At 40.7% G+C, this 24,574-nt stretch overlaps 1 protein-coding gene across 1 annotated transcript; it reads left to right on the top strand.

The window, feature by feature from the left end:
• The first annotated feature begins 324 nt into the window (after positions 1-324).
• LOC121541492 (pentatricopeptide repeat-containing protein 2, mitochondrial) lies at positions 325-22,923 on the top strand. The gene is made up of 10 exons (XM_041850548.1): positions 325-446; positions 891-983; positions 1,088-1,217; positions 1,519-1,636; positions 1,848-1,926; positions 2,034-2,125; positions 21,247-21,360; positions 21,613-21,687; positions 21,787-21,900; positions 22,028-22,923. The coding sequence occupies exons 1-10, from the start codon at positions 335-337 to the stop codon at positions 22,250-22,252; spliced, it is 1,152 nt and encodes a 383-aa protein (XP_041706482.1). The 5' UTR covers positions 325-334; the 3' UTR covers positions 22,253-22,923.
• Positions 22,924-24,574: the final 1,651 nt, after the last annotated feature.

The following is a 24,574-nucleotide window of genomic DNA, read 5'->3' on the forward strand; positions in this document are numbered from 1 at the left end:
TTTTACTCCAAGACAGTCCATTGGTCAGAATAAATATTCGTTTAACCTGGACATTTGGAAATCCGACGTAAAAATAGTAAACACGGCGACAGGGCGCAGACATTTTGGAATGTACCAACTAAACGTGAAAAAGTGGAGAATAAAACGTATATATTTCTATCTCTCCATTGTTACATACGTTATCAATTGGATGGTAAACAATAACTATAATTAGTAAATGTACAATAGTTTGCTGTGCTTCTAACAAACCTGGCGCAGCGAAATAAGATTGTATTTGAATTGCCAAACCATTTCACCCTTTGCTCTCGCAGTAATAGTACAGTCAGGGGGCAACATGGCGCTTGGCAGAATCGGCGGTTTCGTCCGAATACTGCTTAATGATGTTCCCTCAAAAGGATTATATCGTGGCCTCATACAATCGGACTGTATGGCATGCAGAGTAGGAGGTATATGAATAACTTATTTTATGTATATAATGTCATGGTGCAGTACCTGTGCCGCTAGCGCTAGCTTGTCGACCACCACGGAATCTGTCTCAATGCCAATGTCACTTGTGTGACAGCGGCTGAGCTGTCTCTCCTGTCCTGTTATCATATTTATCTATCTTGGAACTACTTCAACTTTCCAGACGAATGTGTAATGCATGCAGTCAATTTCCACAAGTGTTGAACTTGTTCAGATACATGGGCAATTACAGTACCGTACCCGGTCATGTCCAGATGGGCTACAGCTTTTGTCAAATTGACGTCAAAAGTATTTTTTATTTTTTTGCATTTGAGCTAATAATAATATGCCATTTAGCAGACGCTTTTATCCTAACCCTTTCTTAACCTTAACCTAATTCCTATTCATGTATATGTTGACTACTCCTGTTGCTTCATTCATTTCAGCAAAAAGGCATCTGCTGTCAGAGGATGTTGTCAAGCTACAAGAATTTCAGCAGCGGAAACTGGCAGTGGCTCATCAAGTGTCCGGATCAAAAAGTAGGTTACTGTACTGATTCTGATATGACCTTACTGTTTGGATGTAATACTACCGTACTGCAACTACTAGTTTTGAAGTTGACAGACCATGTTATATTCTCCAGGTCATTATTTTGAGGTATTTAATCAGAAGCTGAAGAAGAAACAGCTAATATTGAAGGATGAGTTAAAGCTGCTTCTACACCTTTGCCAATCTGCAGAGGACATGGTCACAGCCAGAGGTGCCATCTACAGGTATGGGTCACACAGTGAGATACTAGTTTCTTGCTAATGCATTGTGGCCACTGACCAGATGATTGAGTATTTCATACTTCACATATTCAGTGGTGTCAAACTCTATCCTAAGTATCCTCACAATTAGCTGTCAAAACAGACCTGAAGATGAAGTCTCCTCATCAACTGTGTTACGGACAGATAAAGCATAAGTTTGAAATAGTTTAATGCAATCTTGTAGTTTGACTAATGTTGGTAGTCTAACTTCGTCATGGTTCTGTGTTTGTGTATGTTTGTGTGTTCTGCATGTTCCGCTGTCCAGGTACCATGAGGAGAACAGTAATGTAGCATTTGGAGAGTTTAAGTTTGGTCCTCTCTTCATGAGGCTGTGCTATGAACTGGGGCTGGAGGATATGGCTGCTGCCACACTGACAGACAAGGTAACAATCTATTAATATGCAGTACTTAGACTACATTAATAATTTGTCAGGGAATAATCAACATCTCTGAATGAACGAAGATTAACAAGTGCTATTGAGATCATATCATGTAATTATATTAGTGCAGTCCCATAGACTAGGGTATTGATTGAAGTTTACACATACTGTAGCTGGTCAAGTTGTAAATAAACAAATCTCCTTTCTCTAACAGGATTTGAGAGGATTCTTCTCTGACTCGACCTCCTTCAATATTGCCATAGACATGTTGTTTATGAAAGGATTATATGAGAGTAAGTGACATCCTTTTAATATTAGAAGGCAGCACACATTCAAGAAGAAAATGAATATTTATAGATGACTGATCTCTGCCGTCACTAAACCATGTCCATACTACTAGGTGCTCTGGATGTACTGCGAGACATGAAGAACCAAGGTGTGCCATTCACCAAGGACACATTCACATTAGCAACTGGGACCTGCTATAAACTGGTGAGGATTTGTCCACCTTGCAGACATTGCATTGGTCCACCCTATAGACCTTTTCAACTGTCAGAACAATAACATGTTCTATATGCATGCTCATCCAAGAGTAGGCTGGACAACAGAATGAGTCAAAATTCACCCAAGGCTGAAAAACAGCAAAAGAGCATTGGCTGAGCTGGAACACTAGCGCAAGGCCATAGCAAATGAATTGAAACAAACCTTTGCAGAGCCTCTTCTGACTGGAGTGATGCTTAGAATTCCATTTAGCCTAAATGGCACAAAAAAATGTATACATTTTTATTTTACCACTGCAATCTGAAAAAAAAAAAAACTTGTGTAGAAAGTAAACATCCGCACCTCGATGGTGTCAACTGTGCTTATGTCTGCGTAATGAAAACTTGTGACTATTTCTCTGGTCTAGTGATCGATGACAACCGAGCTCTCTGCCCAGACTTACATAATTACAAAGAGGAGATTCTACTGATTAAAATGGTGTCCGACTTGAAAAAATACAAATATATACATTGTGAGATATTTGGCGAAATAGACCGGCATGCCTTTCCATAGGAAAACAATGGGCGGAGCTCAGTGTTCCAAGGGCAAAAAGTATTTTGGAGCTAGAATTTGATGACAACCGAGCACTTTGACTTGATGACAGCTTTGCACACTCTTGGCATTCTCTCAACCAGCTTCACCTGGATTGCTTTTCCAACAGTCATGAAAGAGTTCACACACATGCTGAGCACTTGTTGGCTGCTTTTCCTTCACTCTGCCGTCCGACTCATCCCAAACCATCTCAATTGGGTTGAGGTCGGAGGATTGTGGAGGCCAGGTCATCTGATGCAGCACTCCATCACTCTCCTTCTTGGTCAAATAGCCCTTACACAGCCTGGAGGTGTGTTGGGTCATTGTCCTGTTGAAAAACAAATGATAGTCCCACTAAGCCCAAACCAGATGAGATGGCGTATCGCTGCAGAATGCTGTGGTAGCCATGCTGGTTAAGTGTGCCTTGAATTCTAAATAAATCACAGACAGTGTCACCAGCAAAGCACCCCCTCACCATAACACCACCTCCTCCATGCTTTATGGTGGGAAATACACATGAGGAGATAATCCGTTCACACACACCGCGTCTCACAAAGACACTGCGGTTTGAACCAAAAATCACCAATTTGGACTCCAGACCAAAGGACACATTTCTACCGGTCTAATGTCCATTGCTCGTGTTTCTTGGCCCAAGCAGGTCTCTTCTTATTATTGGTGTCCTTTAGTAGTGGTTTCTTTGCAGCAATTTGACCATGAAGGCCTGATTCACACAGTCCCCTCTGAACAGTTGATGTTGAGATGTGTCTGTTACTTGAACTCTGTGAAGCATTTATTTGGGCTGCGATTTCTGAGGCTGGTAACTCTAAGGAACTTATCCTCGGCTGCAGAGGTAACTCTGGGTCTTCCATTCCTGTGGCAGTCCTCATGAGAGCCAGTTTCATCATAGTGCTTGATGGTTTTTGCGACTGCACTTGAAGAAACGTTCAAAGTTCTTGACATTTTCCGTATTGACTGACCTTCATGTCTTAAAGTAATGATTAACTGTCATTTCTCTTTGCTTATTTGAGCTGTTCTTGCCATAATATGGGCTTGGTCTGTTACCAAATAGGGCTATCTTCTGTATACCCCCCTACCTTGTCACAACACAACTGATTGGCTCAAACGCATTATGAAGGAAAGCAATTCCACAAATTAACTGTTAAGAAGGCACACCTGTTAATTGAAATGCATTCCAGGTGACTACCTCATGAAGCTGGTTGAGAGAATGCCAAGAGTGTGCAAAGCTGTCATCAAGGCAAAGGGTGGCTATTTGAAGAATATCAAATATAAAATATTTTTTGATTTGTTATTTTTTAAAATGTGGTTACTACATGATTCCATATGTGTTATATCATAGTTTTGATGTCTTCACTATTATTCTACAATGTAAAAATAAAGAAAAACCCTTGAATGAGTAGGTGTGTAAACACTTTTGACTGGTAGTGTATAGTCTTTGATTGTATGCTATTTTACGTCAATCATATTGCTGCTATGGCCTATAACTGATACTTTGTGGTCTTATGCTGCCATCTATTGGAAATATTTAGCAATTCAAAGTTATTAATTTACATAAAGACATTAGTGAGGCAGCTGAGAAATGAAGTGTTTTTTTCTTATTAATTCCTGAGATCAGTCTCAAACCTGCCCCTCCTATCCCAGCCAATTGCTGGACTTTCACATATAGGTTACTAGGTCACACCCAGTTCAATAATAATAATAATAATAATATGCCATTTAGCAGACGCTTTTATCCAAAGCGACTTACAGTCATGCGTGCATACATTTTTTTTTTTTGTGTATGGGTGGTCCCGGGGTTCGAACCCACTACCTTGGCGTTACAAGCGCCGTGCTCTACCAGCTGAGCTACAGAGGACCACATTTGAAAAATAACCAACCACATTTGAAAAATAAAATGTGGCTTGTTTATCAAGTGTTCTGCCTTGCAATAAGAAATATCATAAAATAACTAATAACAACAAAAAAACTGCAAAATGCTTACATAGGTTTTTATTTAAAAAATAACAATCAAAATGGTATTTAGTACTATAATGGTATTTACTAACATAATATTATTACAAAAATAGTTTAGAAAAGTGTTTTAGGCTACCCTACCCAAGAATTAGGGTTAGGGTTTAGGGTTAAGGCTAAAATAGGTTATACCTAGGGTTAGGGCTAAAATAGGTTATACCTAGGGTTAGGGTTAGAATTGTGGTGACCATTATGGCTATAGGTGCATTTTGTTACAAGTCAGGGTGAGGGTTAGGTTGACCATTACAGCTATAGGTCCGTTGTTTTACCAGGAAGGTTTAGGGTTACAATTACAGTTGTAGGTGCATTGTCTTACCAGTCAGGGTTAGGGTTAGAATTACGGTGACCATTAAAGCAAAGGTGCATTGTGTTACCGGTTAGGGTTGGAATTACGGTGACCATTAAAACTATAGATGTATTATATTGCCAATTAGGGTTACGGTTAGGGTTGCCATTACAGCTATATGTGCATTGTATTACCCGTTAGGGTTACGGTTACCATTACAGCTGTAATTGCATTGTGTTACCAGTCAGGGTTACAGTTAGTGTTAGGGTTAGAGTTACCGTGACCATTACAGCTAAAGGTGCATTGTGTTACAAGTCAGGGTTAGGGTTAGAATTGTGGTGACCATTACAGCTATAGGTCCGTTGTTTTACCAGTAAGGTTTAGGGTTACGGTTAGGGTTACTGTGGTATCGCGTCGAATGCTGGTGGGTATTGCTGTCGATCAAAGAATCCCCTTAGGCTGTATCGTGTTTTAGAGACTTTTATTAATACCACGAGGTTACAGCATAAGTTCACAGACCCGCGGAGATCCGGAGAAACAGTCCCAAATAAATCTTACTGTGTTCTGCCCCTCCGCCGTTGTTCCCCCCTTATATATAACCTTCCAAGATGTGAATGGCTCCCTCTACTGTCCAATCCCCGTGTCTACAACATACTTCCGGTCTGTCATATGTGGCGTCACCCTAAAACCTTCCCTCTTGATACCAAAAATCAACATTCTTTCAGTTCCATTTAAAAACATTTAACACCATCATATTGTCAATACACTACATTCCCCCCTTTCGAGACAACCTAAATGTCTCGAAAACAAACAGAATAGGATTATGACTAGTAACAATTTATCTTATTGAGTATCTTTAACATTAAACCAAAAACATTCTTCTCTAGAGTGTAAATACCTTTCTATGCAATAACTGTTTATGAAGTGGGAATACATTACTATGACATATGAAGTGGGAATACATTACTATGACATATGAAGAAATCTCTATGGAGTGTAAGAGCGAAAAACTGTCCGGCAGCCATCTTTTCAGATATCCATCCATCAATCAAGACGGTAAAATTCTCTCACGGTCCCTCTGCCCCAGGCAACCACCATTCGGTACTCCAGATAACCTCATAAACCACGTAAATACATTTGAAACTATGATGCAACTAAAATACACATGTAAGCCCCTGCAAACTTAATCCTATCCAAAAACATCCACTCTAAGGCTGGTCAACCCATTGGACCGTAGAGTGGAACTCTCCCTGCATAAATTCCTGTCCCTAAGCATCACCGAAATAAACAAAAACATCTAAGATCCTCACATGTATTCAATAACATCAAACATCATTCTACAAAAATTAATACATAAGAATATGACACAATTATGTATTACACATGTCTATATTTCATTGCAAACACTGGAATGTAGTCCACTACACTTAATCTCCCCATAGTCTCGACTTCCAATGGATTTGTTGATGGAATCGGCCACACCCTCCTTGTTTCATCTCCTCCAGTCATATTGTCCCTTCCCATGTTCCCCCAAATGCTTCTGGAAGAAAAGGGGAAAAAAAACCACAGTATCTTTTGCAAAACAACATTTTGAAATTAAACATCAATATCCACTAACAATCTAAAAATGATATATAAATGATATATGAATCATATAAACCCATTCCCCCCTTGATTCATAAAAATCATACTAAAAATCACACTAATATTGAAAAAAATTGAAAAATGATCAAATAATCAAAAAGGATATTTATCCATCAGTAGTCCATCCAGACCCCCTCGTCCATCTTCGTCCAGATCAGGAACAATCAACAACGGCATCTGAGTGTTGTCTCCAGGCATCACAACACCAACCCATCTTAATATCATAGCTTTTGCAAAGGTCAGTAACAAAGTACAAAAGCAAAACATGACACACAACGCTATCAGAGCTGCGACTAAAATCTGCACCATCACTGCTCCTATTGGGCCTAACTGATCGTGCAACCAAGACTTCGCTGACCATCCAGCTTTCTCAGATCTCCCAAATGCATACCTTATATTCTTCAAGGCATCTATAACACTCGTGATATTATCGGAACTATCTGGGATCAAAGTATAACAATCATCCCCCGTCAGATTCATAGCCAAACATAATCCACCTTGTTTTGCCAAAATATAATCAAGAGCCATGTCATGTTTCAACAACGTCAGTCTGTGACTTCTTTGAGCATTTGACAGAAGGTGAAACCCTCTTATTGTTTCATTTGCAAAGCCCTGCAACGTATATGTAATATTATCAATATGATCTGCTAAGAATGTTACACCATACCATGGAAAAAGACCAAGTCCCCACTTCTCTCCCAGACTTATTCTCCAATGGTAGGCTTCAAGATTACTAAATTTAGCCATGTCTCTTTTCACCCTATTTTCAACAGTAGTTTCAGATTGATCTGTGTTCGGTGCTACTCCTCTTCTATTTGTAAAAACCTCATATGGAAGCTTCAACGTTGACATGTAACAACATCCTTTCCATCCCTGGGGTAAGAATATATATGCTTTATCACCACAAATCCACCAAATATCTCTAAAATTCCCAATAGTTACATTGATAGGCCAAAAGTGATCTCTCACCATCAAAGTCCTGTTGTTCTTACTACCTGGTACATAAAAAGTAACATCATATTTGTCCATTCTACCCTTTTGTCCGTGCTTATCCAAAGTCATCATATAATCATCACAATCTGATATTCCCATGAACATACCATTGACATCTTCTGTTTTATTAGAACAAAAACAATTTTTAGCCCTCACTGCTTTCACCTCAAATGCTTCAGGGATCGCTGTTACCTGACTTTCTTTACCATCCAACATATTCACATAGGGAAATTCATTTAACCAAGAACACTTATACCTAGGCTTAAACAAATGTTGTGACAACGACATTTCTTTATCTGTCAATGCTCGTTGATGATACAACAGCCACATCAACGCATAGGCTTGACACCCACTTGATAACGGTTGAGCAACCGTTTCTAAAATCGAACCCCACGTCTCTGGTGCTGGAATTCTCAACAGATATGGACCCTCAAAATTCCTCACTGATCTTACAGCATGAGTTAACTGCTGGAACCAAAGGTTTCTCCCTGCCCATTGATCTTTATTTTTCAAAACAGACGAATCAAATCCAAATGCTTTCCATTTAGCGTCTCTTTTCCCTAATGAGCGGTATTGATCAGATGTATCTTCTGATGTTAGATTGACCCCAAAGAACTCATCCTGTACTTCCATTATATTATCCTGTACTATTTCAGATGAACCTATATTGTTCTCTACCACTATTTGCTGAGTCATTTTTGTTACATCGTTTACTTTTAGAAAAGTTGTTGTCGGTGTCGGTATCATACCTCCTACATTTGTTATTGCCGTCGTACCATCAAATCCTTCCAAAATTACCATTAAAGTAGTTGATTTAGTTAATGTCTTTTGTTCTAACATTGGTGCTGGCACTATTGGATCCCTTGTAATCGAATGCGATATATTTATGACTTTACCAACTGTCAATGTTGAAAGAGTTAAATTGCTTCCTACTGTTGTTATAACAGACTGACGTGTTGGTGTTATTGTTGTTACTTCATTCCTAGTTTTCGTAACGTTTTGGTCTGACTTTTCTCCTAACTGGTCTAGGCCTATTTTGTCCAACCGAATCACTAGCTTCTCCTTTAACAGAGTTGCCCTTGGTGGTCTCTGCTGCTTCACATCCCACTGAAATATTCCCTGTTGCTTCTGGGACGTATTGGAAATCAATTTCCCCAAATCCCCTTTCCTTTCCATCCCCTGCATAGTCATCTCTGGCATCATCAGAAGTGTCACCATTATCAACGTTAACCCCAACATTGACAGTCTCTCCCTCTTCTCCCCTATCTCCATCCTCTCTCTCTGCGCGTGGCACCTCTTCTGTAGGTGCTTTAACACAATGTGACAAATGATACCACGTAGGAGACCCCTTAACCTGGACAGCTGTTCCAGTACTACGAACCACTTCAAATGGTCCTTCACGACGTTCGTTATACCACTTCCTTCTGAATACCTTTACGAATACTTTGTCTCCCGGTTGTACTGTATTCCTCTTATCCTCCTCAGGCGCCTTCTGCACCTCTTCTTGTCTTTGCCTGTCAGAAACATATGTGGACAACTTTTTATGAAAATTGGCCATATATGTAACGTACGCTCTCATTTCATCTTCCAACAGGGCCAAGCTTGGACCCTTTCCGCTTGTTCGCAAACAAGGCGTTGGCATCCCTTCTTCCTGTTACCAACTCATGGGGTGTCATACGTAGATCACGTAACTCACTTGAGCGACACACCATTAGTGCTAAAGGAAGCGCCGCTATCCAGTTTAGACCTGTATGTTGACAAATCTTCACAATGCGATTTTTCAAGACACCGTTCATTCTTTCACACATCCCTTGACTTTGTGGGTGATAAACTGCTCCAAGACGTTGCTTAATTCCCAATTTTTGCAACATCAATTTTACTGATTTATCCACAAATTCTCTTCCATTGTCTGAGGATATTCGATCGGGTAATCCCCACCTGCTTATGACTTCTTTACATAAGAACTTGGCAACCGACTGAGCATCCTTACGCTTGGTTGGACAAGCTTCCGTCCATCGTGAAAATCTATCTACAACCACCAACATGTATCTTTTCCCATCAACTGGTTGTATCATATCAACAAAGTCAATGACCAACTCACGCATAGGACCCCTTGGTGTAGGAATGTAACCTGGATGAACAGGTATCCCTCTTCGAACATTATTTTTAAGACAGATAGTGCATCTTCCTATCAAATAATCAATTTGTTCAAACAAATATGGAGCCCAAAAACCATATTCCTTTGTGATCTTTCTGTTAACCTCCCCCCTCGCAACATGAGCTAAGCCATGTGCTTCTTGAATCATCAGACCTAAGAGGTCTAGAGGCGCTACTATCAACCCCTCATGGTTTCTCCACAGACCAGTAGCATCTTTGACCGCTCCTCGGTCTAGCCATAGCTGTTTGTCGATCATAGAAGCGGCTTCTTGCATCAAAATTACATCTCGAAGCGTAATTTTGTCTTCCAAGTCCACTACATGAGTGACCAGCAAAACTTTCCCCAATTTATCCGCTCCTGCGACGGCTTTTGCAGCTTCATCAGCAGCTTTGTTCCCTTGTGTCACTCTTGACATATCTGTCTTGTGAGTTGCACACTTAGCTATCGCTATCTCTGTAGGCTTCATCATAGCATGCAACAATTTCATTATTTGTGCATGATGTTGTATCGGAGAACCATCCGTTTTCTTGAACCCTCGACCTTTCCATACCGCCCCAAACAAATGACATACACTATGTGCATATGCTGAATCAGTGTATATGGTTACTCGCTTTCCTTCTGCTAACAAACATGCTTCTGTTAGCCCCACCAGTTCAGCAAGTTGTGCAGACGCAGGCTGTGGTATTACTTCAGCCTTTTCATCAACAAATCCCGTCCCTCTGCCTCTAACTACTGCATAACCAGCACATAATTTATCTCCCACCCGATAGCAAGACCCATCCGTCCAATACTCCAGGTCTGCCTCACGTAATGGAAAGGCTTGTAAATCTGATCGAAGCCTCGAATATCTCTCTGCTTCTTGGACACAATCATGTGGCTCACCATCCTCTGAAGTTGGTAAACTCTCGGCTGGATTTACTGTATCACATCTCACAAGGGTGACATCCTCCTGCTCTAAGAGTCTATGATAGTCTCTGAGCCTAGGCATAGTCAATGTATACTTCCCATAGTTCAGAAGATTTCTGAGACTATGATGGGTAAGAATTGTCACTGGGTAGCCCATTGTGACCGATGATGCTTTGTCATACATTGAATATACCCCCACCATTGCTCTGTAGCATAGTGGTAACCCTAGTTCTACCTCTGAATAAGCAGTAGAGTAGTAGGAAATAGGCTGAGGATTCGTCCCCATGCCTGTCGGTTGACAAAGAACCGCACATGCATATCTACCTCCAGTAGAAGTAGACACATATAGCAAAAAGTTCTTCGAGTAATCTGGTAGTGCAAGTGCAGGTGCCTCCTGCAACCTCTGTTTGATCGTTTCAAATGCCACATGGCCTTCCTGTGTCCAGGAAAGATTGCTATGGAGTTGACCACTCTCAGTACCCCTCACCATAGCCCTCAACGGTGCCATCAAACTAGTATAATCCTCTACCCAAGCTGAGGAATAACCAGCAATACCCAGAAATGTCATCATTTCTCTGACTGTTCTAGGTTTTGGAGCCTTACGAATAGTTTCCACCTGCTTGTCCGAAATGTTTCTGTGGCCATGAGTGGTGTTTTGACCTAAATATACAACTTTCTCCTGACAATATTGCAGCTTTTTCTGTGACACCTTGTGCCCCTTTTCTGCCAATACCTGTAGTAATTTAATTGAGTCCCTATGACATGTTTCCTTATTTTGTGAGCAAACCATTATATCATCCACGTACTGAATGACAGTGCTCTGCAATATCTGATCTATCCCTACCAAATCTTCCTTCAGTACTTTATTGAAGATATGCGGCGAATGCCGGTATCCCTGTGGCATTCTATTGTACTCATAGAACTGTCCCTTATATGTGAACCCAAATAAATCCTGACTCTCTACACTAAGTGGAACACTGAAAAATGCTCCACATAAGTCTAGTACTGTAAAATGTGTCGCATCCGGAGGAACTTGAGCTAACAAGGTATGAGGGTCTGGCACTTCTGCTGGAAAGTCAATCACTACCTCCTTTACTGCTCTCAAATCATGAGCTACACGATAACTTCCATCTGGTTTTTTTACAGGCCACAAAGGCGTGTTACTCCGAGGGTTTTTTGTTGTCCTTAAAACCCCTGCTGTCGAAAGTCCATCAATTTGTGGTTCAATCCCTTTGATTGCTTCCTCTTTCAATGGATACTGATTTTTCCATGGAGGTCTGGCTCCTGGTCGAAGTTCAACCTTCACAGGTTGGGCTGATTTCACAAGTCCAATATCAGTACTATGTTGAGACCACAACCCTTCTGGAACTTGTTGCAACATCTCCTCTTTCATAGGGTCTGAATCAATCTTCATATTGCAAATAGATTCATGTGTCATTCCTACAGCCTGTGGCTCTCCTTGTCCTTGAGCCGAAATCATTATTTTAAGAAATTGTTGATCTTCACTTCTCCAGATCGCCAAATTGTCTTTCATTGGTCTGAAACAAAGTTTCTCTGCTTCTGTCATCATTTCTCCTATTTGCTTTTGCTCATAGCCTTCCGAAACCAACAAGGTAACATGTGGCACACTCTTCTCAATATCAAATTCTCTATTCAGATAATCGTCTGTGTTTATCTTCATAGCTGCTCCTTGTGGTCCTAAAATAATGCAACTTGAGCTAAGTTGAACATTCTTCGGTTGATGACTCAACCATTCCTCTGAGTGTGGTTGAGCAGCATTCTTGAAATATTTGAGCGTACAATGGAATGGATATTCCGGAAGCTTCGCATCCGGCATATTTGCAACAATAAATCTGTCCCATATCTTAGCCTGCTTCATAAAATCTTCACTAAGATTTCCAATCCAGAATACCGAAGACGAATCCATCTCCGTCATCATCGACAATTGGTAAACCCTTTCCTTTGGCATTTCTATCAGACAGCCGTCTGGTGTACATCTGATTGTACAGTTCAACTTACACAATGCATCTCTTCCCAATAATGCAACAGGTGTATGTTCTGATACCAGTATGGGTATTGTAATTTTCTGATCTTTATAGCATAGCTCAATTGGTTCCGTAAGAGGAATCAGCTGTTTTACTCCCTCAAATCCGATTGTCCTAACAAGTTGATTGGACATAGGGAGATGTGTAGCATCTTCAGGTCGAACACAGGTGAACGCTGCTCCGCTATCCGCCATCACTTCCAATGGTCGGTTGTTTATTTTCACCTCAATTGTTGGATCTCTTTCCGGTCCTGACGCTACCAGCTGACACCCCCCTTTCGAATCATCTAGGCACCTCTAGAATCCTGGCTCCGGACCCCTGTAGGGGTTCACCGGTCCTCCAGATGATTTTGACTGGCCCCTGTATCCTCCTCTGAAATTCCCTCTGATGTTTCCTCCTGACCAATTGCAGTGCCTGGAATAGTGATCACCCTGTCCACAATTATAACACACATCTTGAGATTGCTGGAAGTGTGGCTGAAACCTTCCTCTTCCTTCTCGTCCTCTTCCTTTCCAATTCTGTGTCTGTCCAGAAATTGGCTGTGGATATGAATCAACTGGTGCCGCCCTTGGTGGCTGATACACTTGCGGTTGGAACTGTTCTGGTTGAAGCTGTGGCAGTGATTGTTGGTTTGGTGCATACTGACTCTGCATCACCACAGCTTGTTTCTTATCCTTTTTATTCTCCCCCAGTTGTAGTTGATTGAGTTTTCTGAGAGTTTCTTCGTCCTGCTCTTTCTGGTTGAGTTCCTTCTTCCTGTACAGATCCACTTGATGAGCTATGTGATCTGTATAGACCCCTTTTGTCATGCTTCCAAGTCCAACCACTTCTGCCAGTTTGCTTCTTACTGGTGAGGGCAGTCCCATTTGCAGTTTAGCTCTCAAAATTGACTGCTCAATTTGACTCACATCTGGATCATTTCCAGTAATATTTCTCCATACTTGATGAACTCTTGACACATAGGCTCTCGGATTTTCTTGTTGTCCTAGTGGGTCAATCAGAATATTATCAGGATGCACATTTGTTGGAAATGTATCTTTCAATGCTCTCCACAGACGATTCCTACTTGCAGCCAACAATTCAGGATCATTCACTGCAGTCCCAACATATCTCATGAGTCCAGCCCTCTGGAAGACTTCTTCCATATCTGGAATCCCAATGAGATTAGCCAACAGTCTTTTAACGTCTCCTATGGCAGACTGTGTTCCCACCGTAATTTCTTCCAATTTCGAAATCCAAGGATAAGCCCCATTTTGAAGAATAGGCAGCTTCTCAAGTATATTTGACATATCGGTATTTTGCAACGGCTTATATTCAAAGTTTTGACCTCGAATGATAACTGGTACCATTTTGCTTGTGGTATCTTTCCTTGACCTTAATGCATATTTTGTCTCATCTTTTCTGGATTCTCTTTTCAGCTGTTTCTCCTTCCGTATGGTCAGCGTCTGGAGTTCTTCCTGTAGCTCTCTTACTTCTCTTGCAGTCCTTGCACTCTTCAGTTCTGATAAGCATTGGTCTATATCTCCTTCTATTTCTTCTGCGACAGTCTTTGCAGGATAAACTCCTTTCGAATACGCAGCACCTTCAGTCTTCTCTTTATCGCTGTCTTCATCTTTGCTTCCCTCAGCACTCAAATATATTGTATCCTTCTTCTTCGAATCTTCCTCAGCACTGTAATATCTTGTATCCTTCTTCTTCAAACCTTCCTTACCCCTTCTCTCCGTTCTGGCCAACCTCCGTTTGATGACAGGATCATATCCACCCATGATCCCCTCTAAATCACTCTGATCATCATCGTCCTCCTCCAGTTCCATCCTACTTAACCTCATACCACCCTTAGTTTTCAGACTTCTCGTTTTCTTTTTACCTTTGGTGCTTGGATGCATTTTTATGGTCGTTTCTGCTTGTCCTCTCTCTATTATTTGTTCATCTTCATCTCTGATGTAATAATCCCCCTGCTGGAGGATCACTGGAAGCTGAGGATAAGCATCCCTAAGCTGTACTTCCTTCTCATAAGGTGGGGGTCTTCTCGCCGAATCCGTATGTGAGAAGGGTATACCGACCTCTACCCTCAGTTTCTCTGTCGACGTCTCTTCCTTTAGCCTTTTCTCCATACCTTTACTTCCCTTGTCGTTGGTATCTTTCATCAGTTTTTGTCCTTCATCTTCAAACAATTTAAGAACACCCAGCTCCCTTTGTCTCTTCTCTTTACGTCGTTCCTTTTGTTTTCCCTTCTTCTGATCTGCCTTGTAAATTGACAGAAGCACTTTCATGATGTTGATGACGTCCGGGTTAAGAGTCCCTTCCACTGGCCATGGTTGTTCAATGTCAGGCCAACGTTTGTTCCATTTGCCGGATAATGTCGCAATACCCTTAACTAAAGGATTACTATGTTCCACTATATTAACCGGTGTAATAACTTTCATAGCCTTGCTATCCTTTCTCCCCATTGTAACTACTCTTTTATATTCCTTGTGAACTATTTTATTTTAGCCTATATAGCCTATATAGCCTATGGCTTCCCCCCCTTTAATTATTAATATAACCTAAACAACCCGAGAGAAAACAGAGAAAAAAGAAGAAAAAATGAATATTAAAAATGTAATATTTTTTTTAAAATAAAAATAAATTTAATCAAAAAAATTAATGAATTTTTTTTTTTTATTATTAAAAACAAAACCCCTTAAAAAAATCAATTAAATTATTCAAAAAATAAAAATATCAATCAGAAATATCAATTAAAATTTTAATTAAAAACTATGAATAATTATGAATAATTAAGACCAATTTTTTATTTCTACACCTATTTTACCAATTTATCAATTAGCGGCCCACTTACCTTAACCCCTCCGGAAAGTGAATACCAGTAGTCAACTTCACAGCAATCAAAATAACATGGACTTCCAATCTACAACAATACCACACCAATAAATTCCATTGTTTAATATGAAGCCAAATATTTCAATATCACAGAATAATGTCAGTACCTGCTTTCCAACCGAACCCTCCAATCAGGCCCAGTAATGCACAGAGACCCCAAACTGCAAATTTTATTCACTGATCAGTCCGTTGCCAAGCGTCTAAGAGAGTGTCATTGCATCCAACATCCTATGGAAAGATTTGTAGACTATTTTATTTTAGCCTATATAGCCTATATAGCCTATGGCTTCCCCCCCTTTAATTATTAATATAACCTAAACAACCCGAGAGAAAACAGAGAAAAAAGAAGAAAAAATGAATATTAAAAATGTAATTAAAAAAAGTACTAGCCTGATTTTGAATGATCCTCTGCCTGCGTCACACCTTGTCACGTCACGTCACGCACACGTTAGCCCCCCTCTCTCTCCTTTGCTCCGTTCTATAGCCTCATATAACAAGGGAAGAAAACGGTACAGACAAGCATTTAAAGTTTATGCACTTAACCAAGTTATCCACATTAAATATTCCCCACTCACATTTGCTACAAAACTGAACCCAGGAATAAATAGATCACTCAAAACATTTTAAACTGAACCCAGGAATAAATAGATCACTCAAAACATTTAAAAACTGAACCCAGGAATAAATAGATCGCTCAAAACATTTTAATTTTATTTTAATTCGTCATTTAATTCAATGCATTACACTTCGTCAACATATATTTAATTTATAAATTTACTACATCTCAACAAATAGTTTCACGTTCGAATAACAGTTACTTTAACGATTTTAAAAGATTCGTGTCCACCTTCCTTTCTCTATCGCTATCCCACCCCTGAAGAGAAACCCCAAAAACCTATGACCTTAAACCACCATTTTGTTTTGTAGGCTCAGCACGACCGCATGTCGTAGTTTTAGCCCTGTAAAATCAAGCGCATGCGCACATCCATTCAAGCCCATGCTTACCACACAATAGAACGCCCGCATTCTACCTCAGTTTCTCTATTTTACACATAGAATCAGCCAATTACACAACAGACCTTACATTTGCGTAGAACTCTGAATTCCACCCAAATGCAAACAAATTTAAGAGGCTTGAATCCATCGCAATGGACCTCTAAGGATACGTTAGCATGTAGCACACAACACAATTAGCATTTAGCATTAGCATTTAGCATTAACCTTAGGTACACTGTTACACAAAACACATTTAGCCTTAGCCACGATGTACCACGTGGCCTGAAACAATCAAGAAATAGCCTTAGCCTCTAGCTAACTGCGGCCTACTACACAAAGACATATCCTGCGCTTCCCTTAAAACATAAATTTCTCATTGCCTACTGTTACCAATGAAACATAAACTTCTCATTGCCTACTGTTACCAATGAAACATAAACTTCTCATTGCCTATCGTTACCAATGGAATATAAACTTCTCATTGCCTATTGTTACCAATGGAATATAAACTTCTCATTGCCTATTGTTACCAATGGAATATAAACTTCTACCGTTTCTTTTGCTCTAAATTTCTCATTGCCACCCGTTACCAATGGAATATAAATTTTAGAATATTTTTAAAGACCCGTAATCGACCGCAACACCCCACATCAACAACGATCCAAGTATTTTTAATCTGTACACCTTCAATGCCCTCTCCCCAATCAACGGAATCACTAATGCCCAAATTTTGTGAGTAATCTCACCTTTAGAGCCGGCTTGGACAGTAGTCACCTCGCGTCTCAGGAAGGAACCAGTGCAATCAGAATCTCGGTAGGACCTCCATTTGTGGTATCGCGTCGAATGCTGGTGGGTATTGCTGTCGATCAAAGAATCCCCTTAGGCTGTATCGTGTTTTAGAGACTTTTATTAATACCACGAGGTTACAGCATAAGTTCACAGACCCGCGGAGATCCGGAGAAACAGTCCCAAATAAATCTTACTGTGTTCTGCCCCTCCGCCGTTGTTCCCCCCTTATATATAACCTTCCAAGATGTGAATGGCTCCCTCTACTGTCCAATCCCCGTGTCTACAACATACTTCCGGTCTGTCATATGTGGCGTCACCCTAAAACCTTCCCTCTTGATACCAAAAATCAACATTCTTTCAGTTCCATTTAAAAACATTTAACACCATCATATTGTCAATACACTACATTACCATTACAGCTGTAGGTGAATTGTGTTACCAGTCAGGGTTAGGGTTAAGTCTAAAATAAGTTATACGTAGGTTTAGGGTTTTTAAGGCAAAAAACAGTATGGGTTTATAGCCCTCTTGCTCCTCCCTGTGGCCTTCTGTGGGTAGTACATAACTAATTTGTGACACTTGCTAGGCTCATCTGAGGGAGCAAATGCGTCAGATCTACAAATCAATGAGCTAGACCTGTCAATTTTTGGTTTGCAACTGAGTGAACCTGCGCAGCATTCGCTCAATTCGATGCCTACGAACAAACAGATTTCAACGCATAGCAAATTACCCAGCAGCCATTTAGAAACAACAAATCGTCAAAAAAAAGAGGTTAATTCTTAATTAGAAAATGTATTCTGGCTGCCACCGTGCTCAATAGAACTAATAGGAGCTGGCAGGGTGAAAAATGCCCTAAAATAAGGCCTGTTTTTTTTTTTTTTCGCAATTACTTCAGAACTACGGCAAGCAGCTGGGACATATGGAAATATTATGATACTTGGCTCCACGACGGATGCAATGAACTAGTTTTTATCAGAAAAAAGCGTTGTTAAAAATGTGTCCAGCCTACCAAGAGGTTCCCCAGCAAACATCCAGTGCTGCATCGCGCCATAATTGCTAGCTAGCTAGCTAGCTAGCTAATTAGTTGGCTAGCTAGCACAAAATGACAAGTTCGTATTTCTTGATTCAACCAAAAAACAGAACAAACGCCTCATATACACAAATTGACTTGTTGCTAACAGAGAGACACTAAACAAATTCTCAGACAGCGTTTATTTCCAGTTTATTATCCATTTGCTTTGGTAGTGTTAGCTAGCTGTATTTGGGTAACACAGCAAATAACCACAAAGCTAGCGTGATGTGAAGATAGAGAAAGATCAGTTTACCTTGTTAGCCAGCTAGATAGATGAATTTCTCTCACGACAGCCAACAATTAAACTAAATATGTAGCTAGCATACGGGTCCAAAGTTTGATGACCACATTGTTTACATCAAAAATTAGCTAGCAGCAGTAATTAACCACTATATCAACCCCTCACCAATCTCTCTCCTAGCTCTTCGTCTGCTTCCTCCAAAACGCAACTATATTTTACCCAGGTGTGTTGCCCACTTAGTTTCAATTAAGAAACATACTGTAGTTTTAATGAACCGCTAGCTTGTGCTAGGCATGTATTATCAACCTCACGTTACGAGACCTAGCTAGTGGTTTGTTTACATGTAGTAAAACTAGACAATAATACAAATACTTGCGCTGACACCTTGTGATGATAATGTTGAACTGCATATAATTACACCAGGATGATGTCATCCTTAATGTCTACCTTCATTAAAAGGTTTTGATGACGGCATGTAGCTGTAGAAGTCAAATCTGGTATCCTTCAACATGGTTAGCCTCATTAATTGTCTAATGAAAAGGAAAAACCCACACAATGCTCTTGCTAGTATCAGCCTTTTCTTTTCTTTCAAGTTATTAGCAAATGATTCCCACACACATAAGTTATCTCAGATGTGTGAGTGCTTTTCCTATTTCTAATAGTATCATTTCAAATGGAGAAAACATCTCAGTAAAATGTAAACAATGTGTGAGGATTTGCTAATCCTGTTTCAGTATAGAAATGACAAGCCACATCTACAAGTGCATTGGACACGCCCACGAGGCCAATACTAATCCCATCATATGTCTGCATTGGGCATGCATGCCATAAATAATCTCACATCCACTGTAAGCAATGGAACCAAAAGGGTAGAGTACGGATAGTGGAGGCAAGAGAAAAATACCCTAGAGAGTGACCACAGTGAAGGGTCACTTTTACATGGGCTGCAAAGTAGCCATGTAATGTATGAGTTCCATCCCTGTATGGCTGACCGGACCGGGACGCCAAACCCTAATCAAATGACACTTTAAGCAAGCATGCCAACCACTGGAGGAGGGCAGTGTGTGTAGCAGAATGAAGCAAATCGTCGCAAAATTGCAGGAGGAGATCCTCTCGCATCTGAGATGCTTACATTATTCAAATATAGATACATTCATGATAGACAGGAGGACACACTACTTCAAATCTCAGGGGGATGACATCACATCACAGTGGCTACTAGAACTCACCTGCAGAACACCTCTGCTACAGTCACACCCCCTTTCACCTCCTATGCTGCCAACAGTATAACTCAACCGCTGACTGCGTGATCTGAGTCAATGTAGCAGAATTAAATACCCACAAAATGAATTATGTGGGTGCTAGTTTACACAGTTTGCTCTACTGGCTGTTGAGGTTAATGTGGAGAAGTAGGTGGTCAGTGAGTGTAGCAGCTGAGGGGTGAGTGTGTAGCACATGTGAACTAGTTGACAGGTGAGTGTTAGGCTCTTTCTCAATTCATCCTTCCTCGATTCCTCTCATCGCATCCTTCTCAAAACCCATTGGAGAAGAAGGTCAAAGGGGAGGCACCATGTATCTTCTCCCCCAATACAGTTGTGATACAATACAGGATGCGTGTGGTCTAATCAGGGAAAGACAAAGCCCTAGTAGCCATCGTGTGGTGATGTCACCTGCCCTGAGACCTAAAGTACTGTTATTCTAGCCCAACCAAGATCATGGTTTTGGTAGGATAATGGACACTGCTTTGTGCGTATGAAGTGCTGTTGTGGAAGGAGATTGCATCCTAGGTCAGCCATGCAGGGATTGTTACACCCACACCAATGATCAAGGATATTGGCTTCAGGTGCAAATCTGTGCAATATCATCAGACAAAATGAGAGTGAGTGACAACCAAATAAAACAGACAACGGGAATGTTCAATGACCAGAAAATACACTATTCTTAATAGAAATTAGACCAGGACTTGCATCATTATTCTCAAGTGATATAACATTTTATATTTTGTTGCAATTGTGTTTTTGTGTTATCATAGTTCTCTCTTTGGGACTGGAAATCTGTTCATTAGTGAATTTGGTCAACAGAATAATGAATGGCTTATTATTTGCTACGTGAGGTTTATTTGATCAAATAGAAGTTTTGTAATGCTTAAGTTGGTAGGAGTGTACTGATATAAGTAGGACACATGACATCCCGGCAACTTTGAGAAAAAATACTTATTTTGTCTCGATATGGCTATGCATATTCATGGCATGAGGCTAGTAGCATCTCCCTCAATTGAATAAAGGCAGTTGACGTCAACAACCCTCATTGAATATTCCAAAAAGGATTACAATAATGAGATGTATCCACCAATCCGAAGAAAGGATAGGCGGGAGCTAGACAGCCCACCGTGCCTCTTTGTGGACAACGACTCCCATTGTTAGGGCGGAGAGACATTTATCTTGTCAGTATATCCATAATCTTTGTCTATAGACAGGTGATGTAATGCCCTGTTTCCGGTTTACCAGAACACCCCAGAGTCCTATAGAATCTGTGCTGCCCTGATGGAGGAGGGACAGACCAAAGGACACATGATGCCCAGGCACGCCTACTGCTTCACTGTGGCGCTAGCACTTAGACAGGTTGGTCATCCATCCATCCTCTCTCGCTTGCTCTCGCTCTCTCTCTCTCATATACAAATGTACATTTTACATTTTAGTCATTTAGCAGACACTCTTATCCAGAGCGATTTACAGTTAGTGAGTGCATACATTTTTCATACTGGCCCCCCGTGGGAATCGAACCCACAACCCTGGCATTGCAAGCGCCATGCTCTACCAACTGAGCTACAGGAGGCTACAAATGTGATTCAATATATTTTATTTTCCTTCCAGAATGATGTTGAAAAAGCACAATCCATGTTTGGTCAGATTATGAGCACTGACAGCAGAATATGCCAAAATCTCAAAGTGAGTTCTAATATTCAGTCTTCACTATAACTTTGTAATGTGTCTAGCTCCCACCCTGGGAGCATCCTATTTGATGTAGTTTTTGTGGTGGTGTTCCAGGTTCTGATACTGGCTATGGCAGGAGCTGTGAAAGAATCCCTCTTCGTCCTGACCCTAGCCTTGGGCTCTAGCAGCTCTGTCTTTATCAAGAAGCCTGAATTTGCACAGGAAGTGGTAAGAAAATAACCCTACAAATGGATGTTTGTAATGTCTGGTGCATAACCTATACGTAATTATCTCTGAGTCATCCAGTCACAAATATCATTCATCAGTACTTGTGTGTGTGTGACCTCTTTCTCAGGTGGACCTGGTGCGTTTGCGGAGCGAAGACAGTCCTTTGATGGCGAGTGTGGAGGAGGCAGTGTCCCGCCTCCAACATGCGGGTCAGGTGACCCAACGGAGCCTGGACGAGATGTTGTGTCACACTCCCACAGGGAAGAGGAGGATGCCCAAAGGAATGATGGAGGAGAGACTGATCAGCCGGAGGACTCTGAGGCCCCTGCAGTCCACTCTGCTCTCAGAGTGAGAAGGAGGACTAGGTGTATCTCTCAGCATGTTTGAGGGGATTAGTTTGAGCAAGGCGAGGTGCCGAATCTGCAATCTTGACCCTATAATAAGTAGTTATTTGGGATGCAAGGTGATTTTTAGATCAGTGATTCTGTGCAGTCCGACTGCAATTGAGTCATCTTAAAAACGCATGCTGTGTTTCATCCTAAACTCAGCTTTAACTTAAACTTTAGCTGTCCGAGTCATGGCCGTCTCACACCACCCAAAAAGGACTGAACAGAGATGGTCTCTGAGCTGTGCTCTCTCTTTCTCAACCCAGACCTGGACCTTAGTTAGACTGTACTGTGAAATTGACCTTTCCTCTCAACCAGAGACCCCTCTGTATCCCTCCTTCTTGGTATTTTTGGTATATCCTAAATTATGCTGTAGGATGGAACAGATATGCTTGTAAGTTCAATGGCTGGAGAGATCCTTCAGAGCCTTTCAGAAAGAACAAACTCATGACTGCTGACTGTGGAAAGGCTCCCTTGAATTCAAGGGATGCTCACCTCACATCAATGCAACACTATAACATCAGCCATTGACAGCAATGTGTGGAAAGAAGAATGTAAGGGTATGGTGAGACAAATGTATACACACCTCTAATTATGTATGATCAAAGTGTATTAAATATTTAATTATATAAAAACAGTTGGTAATTTTCTTAGTTTTGATAGCAGCAATATTTTTCCTCCACTTTGCTTTCATTCCTGTCACCAGTTCCTCCTTACATTAGGTAGATGCATCATAGATATACCTGTGCAAATCATAACACTCATTATGTATGCCTAAACATTAGCATTACATGCAGTGGTGGAAAAATAAAATAAAATGTTATGTCACATGCACCGAATACAACAGTTGTAGACCAAACAGTGAAATGCTTGCTTACAAGCCCTTAACCAACAATGCAGTTTTAAGAAAGATTACCAAAAAATATCACACAAAAAAATACTTTATAAAATACGAAATACAAGTAAGAAATAATTAAAGAGCAGCAGTAAAAATAACAATAGCGAGGCTATATACAGGGGGTACTGGTAGCTGTAGAACCTTTTGAGGATCTGAGGACCCATGCCAAATCTTTTCAGTCTCCTTAGTAGGTTTTGTCGTGGCTTATTCACGACTGTCTTGGTGTGCTTGGACCATGTTAGTTTGTTGGTGATGTGGACACCAAGGAACTTGAAGTTCTCAACCTGCTCCACTACAGCCCCGTAGATGAGAATGGGGGCGTGCTCGGTCCTCTTCTTTTTCCTGTAGTCCACAATCATCTCCTTTGTCTTGATCACGTTGAGGGAGAGGTTGTTGTCCTGGCACCACACGGCCAGGTCTCTGACCTTCTCCGTATAGGCTGTCTTGTCGTTGTCGGTGATCAGGCCTACTACTGTTGTGTCATCGGCAAACTTAATGATGGTGTTGGAGTCGTGCCTGGCCATGCATTCATGAGTGAACAGGGAGTACAGGAGGGGACTGAGCACGCACCCCTGAGGGGCCCTTGTGTTGAGGATCAGAGTGGCGGATGTGTTGTTACCTACCCTTACCACCTGGGGGCGGCCCGTCAGGAAGTCCAGGATCCAATTGCAGAGGGAGGTGTTTAGACCCAGGGTCCTTAGCTTAGTGATGAGTACCCAACTGTCATATTTGAGTAAAAGTAAAGATACCTTAATAGAAAATGACTAAAGTAAAAGTGAAAGTCACCCAGTAAAATACTACTTGAGTAAAAGTCTACAAGTCTTTGGTTTTAAATATACTTAAGTATCAAAAGTAAATGTAATTGCTGAAATATACTTAAGTATCAAAAGTAAAAGTACAAGTATAAATCATTTCTTCCTTATATTAAGCAAAGCAGACGGCCACATTTTCTAGTTTGTTATTTCTTTACAGATAGCCAGGGGCACACTCCAACACTCAGACATAATTTACTAGCAAAGCATGTGTTTAGTGAGTCCTCCAGATCAGAGGCAGTAGGGATGACCAGGGATGTTCTCATGATAAGTATGCGGATTAGACAATTTTCCTGTCTTGCTAAGCATGCAAAATGTAACGAGTACTTTTGGGTGTCAGGTGAAATGTATGGATTAAAAAGTACATTATTTTATTTCGGAATGTAGTGAAGTAAAAGTAAAAGTTGTCAAAAATATAAATAGTAAAGTAAAGTACAGATACCCCAAAAAACGTCTTAAGTAGTACTTTAAAGTATTTTTACTTAAGTACTTTACACCACTGATTACATGATTGTATCTTGAATGCACCCATTTAATCTTGGCTCTGTACAGTGCAGCATCTGCAGGACTAGCAAAGA

This window comes from Coregonus clupeaformis, chromosome 27, assembly GCF_020615455.1.
Source record: "Coregonus clupeaformis isolate EN_2021a chromosome 27, ASM2061545v1, whole genome shotgun sequence".
Taxonomy (NCBI): domain Eukaryota; kingdom Metazoa; phylum Chordata; class Actinopteri; order Salmoniformes; family Salmonidae; genus Coregonus; species Coregonus clupeaformis.